We start from the raw sequence: 14,136 nt of genomic DNA on the forward strand, positions 1-14,136 counted from the left end.
TATACACATATATATATACGTATATATATATACATATACATATACGTATATGTATATATATATATATATATGTATGTATGTAATTTCACAGAATTACTATTTTTACTGTATTTTTGATCAAATAAACCCCAAACATGTGCTCAGTTATGTTACCTATTTTACCTGAAGAAAAGGTAAAATGAGCATGCAAAAAACCTTGCCTTGCCAAACACAAATTGAATTCAAACTCAACTCTACATTTTTTCTTCATTTTATTGTTTTATATCATTAGGAAAAAGCACAGAGTAGGGGGCCTTGACAGCATGCAGCATCAAATTCTGTTGGTGTACAGAGCTGACAGGCCATACTAATCATACTGTGCAGCTTAAAGCCTTTACACGCTCAAAGCGCTTCTCACCAAGGCATGCTGATGTGCCTTAAGCAATCGTCAAGTCTATTTGACTTTGTTCATGTAAAATGCATTTTTTACAACTTGGCCTAGCTTTGGCTTTCGTTAAAACACCGAAAAATAAACTGTGGATATCAATCCATTGAAAAGCAGCTTGTTGCATTAAATGCTAATATTATACTTGTAGTTTTACATACTGCATTACCTTATTAAAGAGGTTCGTAATTATGCTTATAGCAAATAATACCTTAGGGGGGGGACTTTTGAAGCATTTTAGACCCCTCACACTAGTCAGGGTCAGTATAGCTTAAGTAGCTGGATACAAAGAGCTTACAATCATTGTGTATACAAAAACAGAGCCATGATAATCCGAATATTACTTTCAGATCACATCTGAAATAAAAAGTGAAAAACAATATGTACACAATCCTGTATGCTTGAGACAAGTCACATTTCTATCCAATTAACCATTATTGTGAGAAATACTGATCTCCATGAGGGTGAAAACTGCAATCTTCTCACTTAACTGCAGAGTTTAGTTCTACCTGAGTTGGTATATCTAGTAGGGGTGTATCTATCCAATCTTGTGTTTAACTATTGCATATGACAATTAAGAGACTGTTAAGCTCTTAAAATTCACACAGACTTCAAACTGGGTTCAGTGCACCCATTGTGTCAAATTAAACACCTGTCCTGCAGGTTTCTCTAGACTGCTCGCTTGAGATAATAACAGGTGGAACTGTTATACAGTATATGAGAACACTGAGAAATGAAAGCAAACAGCTTTAGCGTGATAAGAAAGTTATTAGTTTGCACCTTACACATCTCTCTCTCCTGCAGGAAGTGTTAAGACTGTATTGGAATGCACAATATACTGTATAGAGTAAATATTGCCTTTACTACAAGCATGATTACTTGATACATAAGAGTGGCCTCCCTACCACTAGAGACACCAGAGAATTTAAAGTGTCAGGCTTGGCTGAGAACAACCGTCAAGCCACTTTGGAACACAAATAGACTCAGTTCATTGGTTAATCATCATCAGTAGCCTCCCTTTTCGATTCATCCAGCTTCCGCTCCACAAGTTGAGAGGTCGGGCTTGAAGTAGTCCCCACTTCCACAGGATGAATCATGTCAACTTCTGGCTCGATGTCTTTCCTCTGAGACAGCTCCTCCTGGATGCAAACACATCACGTTCAAGTGAATAATCCTGACCAGAAAAGCAGTCCAAGTAGTGCATTAACAACAACCTCTAACCTGCTCAGAGAACCGCTGACTCATGACTTGATCTCCAAACTCCTGAGTCTCGACCTCTTCGCTGTTGGAGTGGCAGCTGGGGCTTGGTACCTCTATCCCATGGCTCTCTAGTATAGCAGCCTCTGAGTGAAAGAGACGGATAAACAATGATAATGATGCTGAAAATTCAGCTTTGCCGTCACAGGGATAAATAATGTTTTAAAATATATTAAAATAGAAACCAGTTGTTTTAAACTGTAATAGTATTTCAGAATATTTCTGTTCTTACTGTGTTTTGGAGCAAATACATGCAGACTTGGTGAGCATAAGAGACTTTTTTCAAAAGCATTACAAAAAATCTTATAGAGACCAGAGACTGTTTTAAACAGTAGTGTATACTTCATAAACACACAAATAGACTAATAATTATTTTTAGTAGCCGGGGAACCTTATTGAACAAGGACCCACAGATGGACACTTTGTGATTTTGTTCTTAAAATAAAACCATTTTGGTGAATATTCTACATGAAGTACTGGAGAAAAAAACTAAAACTTCAGGCTTCCTAGATAAACATTTAATGCTTGTGTCACTTAAAATGAGTGACTATCTTGCTGTCTCACCTATGTTTGCACGTCTCTTCATCTCCTTCCTCCGATTGGCAAACCAGTTGTACACTTTGAGCGCAGTGACTCGTTCAAATTCGGACAGTTTGCATCCTGAAACAACATTTAAATAATAAATTAATCATTTAAATCAATAAGTAAAGGAATTTATACATTCAGTGAGTAATACACAAAGACGGCAATGCTATGACTAGTCTGGATCTGTAGCAGTTCAGATAATCACTGCAATCACTTACCAGGTTTTTGAATGACAGCATTACAAGCATTGGCAATTTCCTCTCTTTTGGCTTCATCAGGATACTGATTCTCTATAAAGAAACTGAGAACAAACAGAGCGAATCAGAACATGACTTGTGATGTCACGATTATTGTTCAACCGAAAGGAAATAGGAATGGCCTTAGAACATCGCAGATTAATAAAATAGGCTATTTAATGTTTATGACAATGACATTAAATGTAAAAATGCTTGCGAACGAAGAAAATAGTCCACTATAAAAATATGGGCATTGTGCCATTACAAAAAAATTCAGAATTCGTGAATCATCCATTGGACGGATATTGTAAAAAAAAAAAAAAAAAATAAAAAAAAAAAAAAAAAAAACTAAAAAACTTTTTTTAAACTATCGATAATATGTTACAATTAAGCACTTGAAAGAAGAGCGGAAATTGTATTTAACTGCAGCATGTATGTTTTAGAGAGTTTTATCTCAAAGGAGTAATGCAAATGTTCTTTTACAGAAGTCACCCTGAGAAACAATTACTGTCTGAATAGTGCCAAAGACAGTAAAGCTCTGTGATTTACCTCTCCATGATTGACTGGCACTCCTTTCTCCAGGTGAAGCGACTACCTCTACGCAGTCTAAAAGGCCCAACTGCTGCCCTGTCTGCAGGACTTCCAGCCAACCTCCAGTCAGGCTCCTCTTTAACCAGAGAACGCATGGACAATGTGGCACCTGTTATGAACATTATCCAAAAATATGGAATACAGAACTTAAAACGCATACAAACCAAAATAACAACTAAATATGAATTCATTGCATATTTAGTTAAACACAAATAAAGGGATGGTTCACCAAAAAATAGAATTTTTGTTGTTTACTCACTAAGAGACAGTATGGAGCACAAAAGGAGATACTTACAGCAGATTTTTTTATGATGCTCTTTTCCATAAAATAAAAGTGAATACTGACCATAGCAGTCTCTGGTCCCCATCCACTTTCATTGCATTAAATTTTGTGTTAAATTTCTCAGTTTGTGTTCCACAAGTAAGAAAATCGTAGAGGTTTAAAACACTGTGAGGGTGTCATTTTCAGTTAACTACCCTTTTATATATAGCTTTTCTAATACAAAAAGATTCTAAAGCCACCTTTCCACTATTTGCATACATTTGTTGCATTTCACCCCCTAGTGGCAGTCAAAACTGGTCCTGATGCACATAAATGTACGAATATTACAATATTACATATTATATACAAATGATCGCAATATGTTTAAAAGAAAAGCATAATGGGTTTTCCAGAGCTAATCATTATAAATAATTATGTAATATTTAAAAATTAATTATTTCTGACATTATTTATAACTACCCATTTTACAGAAATAGTATTTAAAGAGTAACATAGTAGTGCAAGAACATTGATAGGCTAGTTCTCACCTCACACTCAGTTTTTATTCAAATACTTTATTGGAATCAGTCTAGCTGCAAAAGTTAAATATTTCAGCTCAATCAAAGCTCAAATCGGATCTGAAAATTCCACTTATGCATATGACTGGAACTCTACACAGCTGCCGTATTACTCTCCATTAGAAATGAATGATTTCCTGTCTGTTGTTTTTGGAGATATTGAAAAGGTGGCTTAAGACTCAAAGAGAACAAATATTAATTTCTCAAACTATTTGTATTGAAGTGAACTTAAGCTGTGTTTCCTTGCTGCATAGACGTTACCTGACTGGTGAGCAGAGTACCAGGGGAGGAGGTGCATCAGCAGTTCTCTCTGCCTATTCAAGGGAGTGTCAGTCCTGCTCCTGGGGACCTGAGCATGCTGGTTTTCACTCCATCTGATTCCTTTAACCCATTTGGGCAATCAGAAAACTGTGTTAACTAGAGTCCCTTCGAGGGACGAAAACTTGCTGTTAATTGTGATGATCGTTAACAAATATTAAGACAGCGCTCAATGAAAATCCTTTGAGAAAACTTAATTGTAGATAACAGTGTTAAAAGACATTCAAAGTGATTGAGTTCTTGGAGCCATGCTCAATTCTCTAGCGCTTTAGAGAATTTAAAAGCGTCATGCTCAGGGCTCTGTTAGTAGCGTCGGGTGTTAATTGCACCTCAGTGCAGAGAAGACATGAAAACCAGCATTTGACAAACCCAGGATCAGGACCGAGAGCTAAAGAAGAAGTTCTAACCTGGGAGATAGAGAGCAAAAGTGGTCCCCGAGGGCTTCACATTACATAATTAGCTCCTTTACGCATCAACACGTTCTCTATATTATAAATGAGAGATGATGCAGGCGTTGGCGGTGTTACAGCCTAAAAGGGTTTAAAGCTCATTTCTGACTGCCACAACCTACACTTCTTGGATGTGCCAAGAACAGCATTAACCTAAGCGCATAATTGATGGGAAATGACACCAGCTGATTGAATTTCAATTCAGTGCGGCAACATGGCATGTCCTTCCAATATACGTCTTGATTTCTCTAATGTAAAACCCTCAAGGACCATGCAAACTATATAGGGAAGATATGGAACAATAGCAAATGAAGACCAAAAAAATAAAAAAATAAATAAACATAAAACTCTATTCTTGTTTAAGCCAGCCCCAAACCCAAAATTAAGGCCACTGCCTTATTTTTGAAAAATCACCCCCCTGGAGAAGAACAACAACTCACCTGGGCTGTTGCGCTCCAGCAGGTACCAGCGATAGAACGCCCTGCGTTTGGAGTCGCTCATCTCCAGCCCCTGCTGCAGAAGCCACTGGGAGATGTAGCTCTGACTAATACCTACAGAATATCAGTCCAAAAAAGAAAAGAAAAGAACCAGTGATAGAAATGGCATGAAAAGTAGAAAGTACCAGGAAAAAAAACAATAATCATCATGAGTAACAAAAAATATTAAAAACATTTTTGTTAATTTAAACAAATCAAATAAAATAGAAACATTAGATGAAAAACTGGAAGCTAAACATTTTGAAATGTTGCCTTTGCTAATTGAAATAAGTTTAAGCTGTAGCACTAAATTTACTAAGTAGAAATAAATAAAAAATGAATAAACTAAAACTGAAAAAAGTTAGTAATCTAAAAAAATAATAATACCAAAAGCACATAAAATAACTGATTATTAAACTAAAATTAAAATAAAAAGAAAACATAAAAATAAAAGCTAATTCAAAATAGTAATAGTATAAGTAATACTAAAATAAGACTGCTTTATTCACTTGGTGTGATTTTACAATGATTTTAAAATATTGTTTAAATTGTTAAATAAAAGTTCAGCATCAATGCAATACGGACTTACAACAAACTTTAATTTCAAACAAACATCTTGCTTTTTTGACACACACACTGTGTAAAAAAATTAACATCTTTGAAATAAACTGATTTAGATACTATCTGTACCCAATCTGTACTCTGTGTATGTAATGAGATCCAGAGCTGATATTTCACTGTATGAAGTACAATCTGTATAATACAGTGGTGCTTGAAAGTCTGTAAACCCTTAAATATGACCCAAAAGATCATCAGATTTTCACCCAAATCTTAAAAAGTTGCAAGGAGAAAGCCACTGCTCTCCAAAAAGAACATTGCTGCCCATCTGCAGTTTGCTAAATATCATGTAAACAAGCTAGAGGGCTACTTGAGAAATGCTTTATGGACGGATGAGACCAAAATAGAAATTTTTGGTTTAAATGAGAAGCGTTATGTTTGGGAAAAAAAAAAAAAAACACTGCATTCCAACATAAGAACCTTCTCCCATCTGTGAAACATGGTGGTGGTAGTATCACGGTTTGGGCTTGTTTTACATCACTGATGTAACAATGAATTCTGAATTTAACCAGCAAATGCTAAAGGAAAATACCAGGACATATGTCTGAGAACTGTATCTCAAGAGAAAGTGGGTCATGCAGCAATACAAGGAACCCAAGCACAAAAGTCGTTCTACCAAAGAATGTTTAAAGAAGAACAAAGTTAATGTTTTGGAATGGTCAAGTCAAAGTCCGGACCTTAATCCAACTGAAATGTTGTGGAAGGACCTGAAGCAAACAGTTCATTGGAGGAAACCCACCAACATCACAGAGTTAAAGGGGTTCATTAGTGTTCTAATAAAAAAATTCTCTGTCAACTTTCAGAACTTGTGTGAAAATCTGATGATTTATGCAGAAATATAGAAAATTCTGAAGGGTTCACAAACTTTCAAGCACCACCGCACCGTATATTAAGTATGTGTGCAATCTTTTTGACAATGTACAATTTCTTAAAGAAATGGAAATGCAAACTGAACTTGAAATCACAGTTTGTTTCCAAAGACTTCAACAATTTCGTTGTGTAGACATGTTTTAAACAGTTTAATATCTGTCTGAATTTGTCACACATGCACATGCTCGCTGTTTTTTCCTCATTGTCAACATTTAGGCTATCAAAGTTGTGGTTGGCCTAGACTTTCTCTGTCTGACAGTCTTGATGAAAAATTTTGGTGCACCTTTGACATGTAGCAAAATAAAAATATGAATAATATATTTCTCTTAGTCAGCACAGGAAATTATTAATAATTTGTGTATGTACAGTAAATGAATATAGGTTTAATGGTTTTAAATGTTAAAAAATATTTTAAGTACCCCATTCTCTGATGGTTTGCATGAAAATTGCCGCTTTTGGCTACACATTTTCCACTGCAAGACAGAAAGCATTCAGAGTACCTGTGACTTGTCCAACAATTGCCTGTGAGATCCTTCTGTTATTGAGAAAAGCCTTTATCTCTTCTTTCACAAGGTTGCTGTCCCTCCTACAGTCCAAACAAAGACAAGCATTACAGTGACACTGATCAAAACACTGAAACAGTGAAGAACGTTAGCAGCTTTAAAATAATTTTATAAAATGTGTGTTAATTTAAGTCTTAAGGTTCCATATCCTATTTTGTGGTAAAAGCAATACTGTGACAGAAATGTATAAATTTGTGACATAAAAATGCATTTAAAAATTCAATGGAGTTTTGGTATAGCACCTAAACTGAATCTCACAGGAACCCTAATTTTTGAAATATCAACTTCAAATTTGGAACATTACTTAGTTAGACATATGGCTTTAATTTTATAGCAATTTTAGATTCCAAAGTAAAATATTTATTTTAGATTTTTTTAGTGCAGTACATTTTCTTTAGAGTAAACTTAAACTTTAACTTTTTTACACGTTTTCTTCTCTAAAAAGAGACCAACCTTTTAACCATTTATGAATTACAACCGAGATGCATTTTCATGTCTAGGTTCAAAAAGGGGGGTTGACAGTTAAAAGGTTAAAAGACAGATGGTGATATTTTTTTATAACATCTTTACCCTGTTCACCTGTGTGTCTTGCCTTAAATGGGAAAAAAATAATGTTTTATGTCACATTCTCCAGAGCCAAAGCAGTAAAAGAAAAAGCTACACAAAGCTTCCATCTGAACCAACTGTCCACCTGACCTGATTCAGAAAGAGATCTTGGTCTCTGAAAATTACACTGTTGCTCAGGGACATTCACTGTCATTATCAGCTGTTATATTAATCTCTACCTCTCAGTAGACCTGAGAAGAGAAGCCCACAGAAACAGCTCATAAAAGATACCTCATGTATTCCTCCACCTTCTCCTCCAGATCCCAGTCCTCTTCTGTCAAGTCGTAACTAAACGACCTCTGAACTCCACCGGGTGGGTACATGGGTGGGGGCGAAGCATCGTAGCTGTTGCTTGGCGATAATGCAGCATCCATAACAGGAGTCTGCGTGGTGGCTGAGGTAAGAGAGGAGAAGGAAGAAGAGGAGGACGAGGGAGCAGCAGGGGCTGCGGAGGTAGGAGCGCTGGGTGTGGCCGAGTGACTGTTGCAGCATGGGGTACGATGGTCTGGATCGAGCCTCTCTAAAGACTCAAGGGCTTGAATGATCTGAGGTTTGGTCATCCCTGACAGCCTTAAACGCTGGAGCAGGTCAATCTGTTCAATGGTATAGCGAGGCTCCACATCACAACACTCCATCCTAGCATCTGCGGGACAAGACAAGTGAAAAAATCTAAGTATTAAAAAGAAAATTATTTTGTTTTTGTAATCAACATCTTTAAATAGTTTTATTTTCTACATTCCTTTTATTTCGATTGTCATTTGCAGTGCTTCAAGAGATTGTTGCTCTTTATGTCATTATAGTATTGTACGCATTCTTGTTTTTGGCCAATTTTCTAATAATTGTAATCTAAAAAATTAAAAAGTTGTACCTTTATAATTTTGTGACTTAAATATCTTAAACGAAGACAGAATATTAAACAAAGACTTAAACCAGCAGAATATTACATATGGAGGTGGGGTTGTGGCCATTTTTGCACAGGAAAAAAATAATGTTTAAAAAAGATCCATTTTTAAAGTTCAGTCTGTTCCTCACGCTTTGAAACAATATGTATTGTAAAACATGCTATACAAATAAACATGATTTGAACTGGATTACACAAAAGCGATTCCATAAGACCTGGAATATCACAAAAGTCATACCGACCACTTTGTTTATACTTTTATGGTACATTTTCTCATTTTGGAGCCTGACAGCCCCAGTCCCCATTAACTTCCATTATATGTAAAAGAGTGAACAGGGCATTCTTCTAAAATTCACCTTTTAAAAGAATTAAGTCACAGAGTTTTGGAACAACACAAGGGTAAGCAGATTTTTCCAAATTAGTAAACTGCAAAAGGGATGCTAGGATACATTTTTTTCACTTATGTCATATTACTGTCAATCTCACTTCTTTTTCTTTTCTATCTAACCTTTGACTTAACAAATCAATTATTTTGCTATCCTGCAAACATTAGCATTCCTTCAGGAAGTGCAAATCTAGTAGTATACAGTAACTTAATATAAAATGTTTGCACATCACATTTGTGGTCGTACCTGAGATTTGAGGTGATAATCGGCCCGTTGGGAGCGGTTCGGCGCGTGGAGCCACAGCAGGAAGGCACCACTGTCGCATGGTCGAGGAGTCACCCTCAGGGGACAAGGGGGGCTGTCAAAACATCACAATAACTACTAACAGCCAGTCAGCATGTGTCAGTTAGTCATACTAGAGTAACGCTACAAACAAATCGGCCAAGGTCTGCTTTAAAAAAAGACCTTCAATAACAGCCAACGCACGTCTGTGATCATGACTTTATTTTGTGTCAGGCTCGCGCTAACTGGCTAGCCCCAGCGGGCACGCGCTGCTGTGCAACTGCATGCAAGAATGCTTTATCTTCGCCTTTGTTTTCACACTTGCAGCTGAACCCAGTCGCTTGGAGGCGGCTTTTACTTCTGGCAGACAACGCGTAAAGTCATGCAATACTAGAAAAAAAGTCGCTGCTCTAGTTTTTGAAACAGATTCGCGTCTCGCTGTGTCACTTGTTATGACTGCGGGTGTGAGATGCCTTCATAGTAGCACAGCTTTGATGCACAGAGTAACTGTATTGCCGCTAGCATGAAAAGCTATATGCCCTACACGCAGTTATCCGCCTTACCTCCCCGCGCTACCGTCAAACTGCCGCCGGAGTTGGAGATGGTGCGGTCGGTGCACACCCTGGGTTATATCCCGGCCCTCCCGTGCGCTCACTTGCACTCCGCGGCGCTTCAACTAGCTAATGAAGGTGATCCGAGGAGGGTCACATTGTCCTGGGATGCCGCAGCATAATATTACTGGATATATGGAAGTCAACAATCAACCTCTCACCCGCAGAGACAGTCCCATGTGGATGCAGGAAGTGGATGCCAGAAGACACTTCCATACGTCTTTAACGACATGTAAAAAGATTTTGCAAGACGTTATGTAGAAATATTTGGGAGTAGTTGTGAAATATAAAATGGGTTCTTACTTTTTGTCAAGTTTGTTAGATTTCGCATGACTGCTATTCTGTACGGATTTACGCTTTCCTTTTTTTTGCACACAGCAACGAGAATGTTTGCAATACACTAGTAATGAGTTGCTTGTTTGCACTGTTAATATGAGGTTCAAACTGCTGACCACAAATAAATCGTTCTTATATTATATTAATACTATATCATGCAATGTGCAAGAGGAGTCATTAGTCCTACAACCAGCACAACCAATTTAAAGCTTCTACAAGAGATCTAAAGTTACACACAATTACTAAAATATTTAATTATCAATGTGTTATAGCCTATTGGATAAAATAATAAACTCACATTAATGCTTTTTCTAAAATAAAAAAGTAGGCCTACAATGTATTAAGAAAGTCTAGAAATGTTACATAACTTTTCCCCAGTCATTATCTAACAAATGTTCTAACAAAATGTTTTTTGCTATTAGTTTTGTTCCACTCTAGAACAGCTCATCCTGTCTAATAAAAAATACACAATACGCACACACACAAGTACAAAGCAATAGCTTTCTTTAGTTATGTATGGTATATTATAGTAATAATAAAGTTATAATGAATAAGTGCCTGAACAACTAACAAATGTTGTAACAATGTTGTGTTGGTATTTTTTGTTTTATTTCATTCTAAAACAGTTCATCCTGTTTAATAAAATACTGTACATACGTATACAATAGTAATAATCAAATGAATAAGTGCCTGAGTTTGATCATTTCTGACCAATGATTAATCAAGTTTAAACAAAACTTTCATTCATAATCCACAGCAGAGCACCTGATGACATACTTTCCACCTTTAGATGACAGTGCTGTTCATTTTCATCATCTGAATGAGAAGTCCTGTCCTCAGGAGACCTGGCCTACAGAGAAACCCATCTTAACAGTATTTATGGTGATCAACATCCTGCCTCCCCTCTGTGAGAAGCTGTATCTCATTATGAAAGGCTGATATGAGTTTGCCAGCTCGCAGAGACGTAAACGGATGATCCATCTAGCAACTCTGGCCTGCAAAGACAATCAAGATAATATCCAGGAGACAATATTATTAAAGTCTGCTGACCAGCATCCTCCTTCAGACTTTATTAGTGCTGCTGACTGTCTCCTGAACTGGACTTCCTCCCTTACCCAAATTAATATGCTTTGTTTGAGATGAATGCTTACTGTGTATGATCCAAAAACAAAACCATTCTAGTCCTGATCAAAACTCAAATAAATCTCCATTTCAATCTAATATTCTTAATTTCTTTGATCCAACTGGCCATACAGAAAATAGAAACAGATATCTGACACACTGGAGTAAGATTCACTTTGAAACAAATTTTACTCAGAAATTACTAGTAAACTTAAAAAGATATTTCACTCAGAAATGCAAATTCTGTCATCATTTACTCACACACTGGAGGTTTCCAGACCTGTAGGAATTTCATTCTTCTGTTGAACACAAAAGAAGATATTTTGAAGAATGTGGGTAAACAAACATTTGGCAGTAGCCATTGCATTGACTTCATATTTGTGTGTGTGTGTGTGTGTGTGGGTTGGGGTCTGGGGGAAAGATGGCAGTCAATGGCTCCCATCAACTGTTTGATTACAAAAAAAAAACTTCTTTTGTGGGGGGTGCTGGGGGTCACTTGTGTATCTCTTAATATTTTTTTAAATTGAACCAAATAAATTATGTTGTTGATGATGACAATCTTTATGAACTATCCCTTTGATAACAGATAAAATAAAAATACAAAGTCATTTTTAAGTAGAAAGACTGAAATAGTATTTTCTTGTAAAATGTATTTTTTTTTTTTAATGGCATTTAATACATTGGTGTATTAAGTAATGATTCTTGTGTGTTGTAGAGAGAGAGCCAAAGTACCTCTAAGGCTCTACACTATGACTCAAGACAGAAATGGAAAGATCTATGAAATGTTTATCTGCTCATCTTATTTTATAAGACAGGGTTTGAGGTGCTCATCTTCTACCTGCTTTGTAGGCCAATGATATAGCTACCATGCCTTAAACATGGCCTGCATCCAAAATAAAATTAAAATGATTCAAAATCAGTAACCGTTTCATTTCCATTTTATCATATTCTTTACAAATGAAGAAAGTGAATTTGTTACCCTTAATTTGAATTCTCACTCTTATATACACTCTTAAGAAAAATGGTTCTAAACAGTACCAGAAAAGGTACTATGCTAATGTTTTTAGTGTTAAATAGAACCCTTTTTATAGGGTTCCATAAAGAACCATGCTTTGAAAATGCTATATAGGACCTTAATGGTGTTATACTGTACATAACATTTTAAATGATAGTTTATTTTCATTAATATTAGTATATTAACATATTTATATCATTATTAATATTATTTGTATATATTATTTATTAATATTGTTTTTTACTCCTCTGTCTGGCTGGTATTACAATATCCTGCAGTGTCTGTTAGGGTTTTACATAAAAACAACAACAACAATACATCAATTAGGTACTTTTATTTTTTAATGACATGTGAATTTGTACCAAAAATGACAGTGCTTTAACAACAGTTATTAGCAGAATACATTAATAAATGACAATTGACATTGAACATAAATAAATTCTTAAATAAGTAAAACAAAACAGAAACTGGAAATAGTGAAAAGAAGACCAAGTTCCAGTGAAATACTGTAATTTCATAATCCTCTATGATGCCTGTAAGTCCATCATTATGTGTATTTCGGTATGATTGAGTGGCCGTTTCTCTCTGCTGATGATGAGGTTGTAGGATGTGACAGCATCTGAAATACACAGTTGAGTTACGATGTGTCTCCTTCCATTTGTTTTTGTAAAAACAAAACAAAAAAAGCACCATAAATTAAATATTTTTGTTACTTAGTGGTGAAGGGAGAGAAGTATCCTTAACTGAACAGGGCTGGTCACACTTACATGTTTTCTTAAATTGAAAAGAGAAATAGAAGTGATTTGTAAGAAACCAGTTACAATTTGAAAGTTGAAAGTTATAGACATTTTAAGAAAGTAATCATTTACCTGCTGAGAGTGTGTTGACAGTCTGTGTGGTTGGATAGCCGAACTACAGTGTTGACAGTCTGTGTGAATGAGCCATCTTTTTTTAGAGTGTGGCCTCTGTTAGTAATAAATAAGTAATTATAAAAATCTAAGAATATGGATTATAAATTCGATGTCTCTGTTACTTACTTAGTGGAGAAGAGGAGTATCCTCAGCCAGAGCTGCTCACACTTATATGTGATAAAAAAGGAGAGAAAAGAACGTTTGTTTGAAAACCAGATACAATTTTAAAGTTAAATTTGTATTTAAATTTAAGAATGAAATAATTTACCTGTTGAGAGTGTGTTGACAGTCTGTAGTTGGATCACTGAACTCCGGAAACTAAGTAATGAAGTGCTTTGACAGTTACAGATTTGAAAAACAAAAGGGCAGCAATAAAGAACCCTAAACTATGACAGAAAGAACCATTTCAGCATTAAAAGGGTCCTTCAGGATGCTATGGTTCTAAATAGAACTGGTTCTACATGTAAAGAACCATCTTTTTTAGAGTGTACTGTATGCCTCAACTGTATTGTAATAACCATGCAGGAAAAAAATGACAACAAGTAGAAGAAAAAAAAAACAGCTAATAACAGTTTAAGCTGGTTTTAGCTGGTCTTCCACCCTGGCCATAGCTGGTCAAGCTGGTCTTCTAGCCTGTCCAAGCTGGGGTTTAACTGGTTGGTCTTTAGCTGGTAGAGCAGCTAAGACCAGGTCCAGTTGCATAAACTTAACTCTGTGACTATATATTCTGACTAACTAG

General features: G+C 35.9%; 1 protein-coding gene across 2 annotated transcripts; it reads right to left on the bottom strand.

Annotated features, from left to right (window-relative positions):
• Positions 1-234: 234 nt before the first annotated feature.
• LOC109111396 (homeobox-containing protein 1-like) lies at positions 235-10,379 on the bottom strand. 2 transcript variants are annotated; one of them, XM_042776870.1, is made up of 12 exons: positions 9,966-10,379; positions 9,367-9,478; positions 8,065-8,476; positions 7,165-7,250; positions 5,141-5,251; positions 4,197-4,314; positions 4,017-4,022; positions 3,052-3,204; positions 2,485-2,567; positions 2,246-2,341; positions 1,646-1,767; positions 235-1,563 (listed from the first exon to the last, which is right to left on the bottom strand). In XM_042776870.1, the coding sequence occupies exons 2-12, from the start codon at positions 9,443-9,445 to the stop codon at positions 1,420-1,422; spliced, it is 1,410 nt and encodes a 469-aa protein (XP_042632804.1). In that variant the 5' UTR covers positions 9,446-9,478; positions 9,966-10,379; the 3' UTR covers positions 235-1,419. The 2 variants fall into 2 exon arrangements, with proteins under 2 accessions (XP_042632804.1, XP_042632805.1); XM_042776871.1 differs by lacking the exons at positions 4,017-4,022; positions 4,197-4,314 and having other exon boundaries at positions 3,052-3,202; positions 9,966-10,378.
• Between the last annotated feature and the right edge of the window lie 3,757 nt (positions 10,380-14,136).

Source organism: Cyprinus carpio, chromosome A19 (genome assembly GCF_018340385.1).
Source record: "Cyprinus carpio isolate SPL01 chromosome A19, ASM1834038v1, whole genome shotgun sequence".
NCBI lineage: Eukaryota > Metazoa > Chordata > Actinopteri > Cypriniformes > Cyprinidae > Cyprinus > Cyprinus carpio.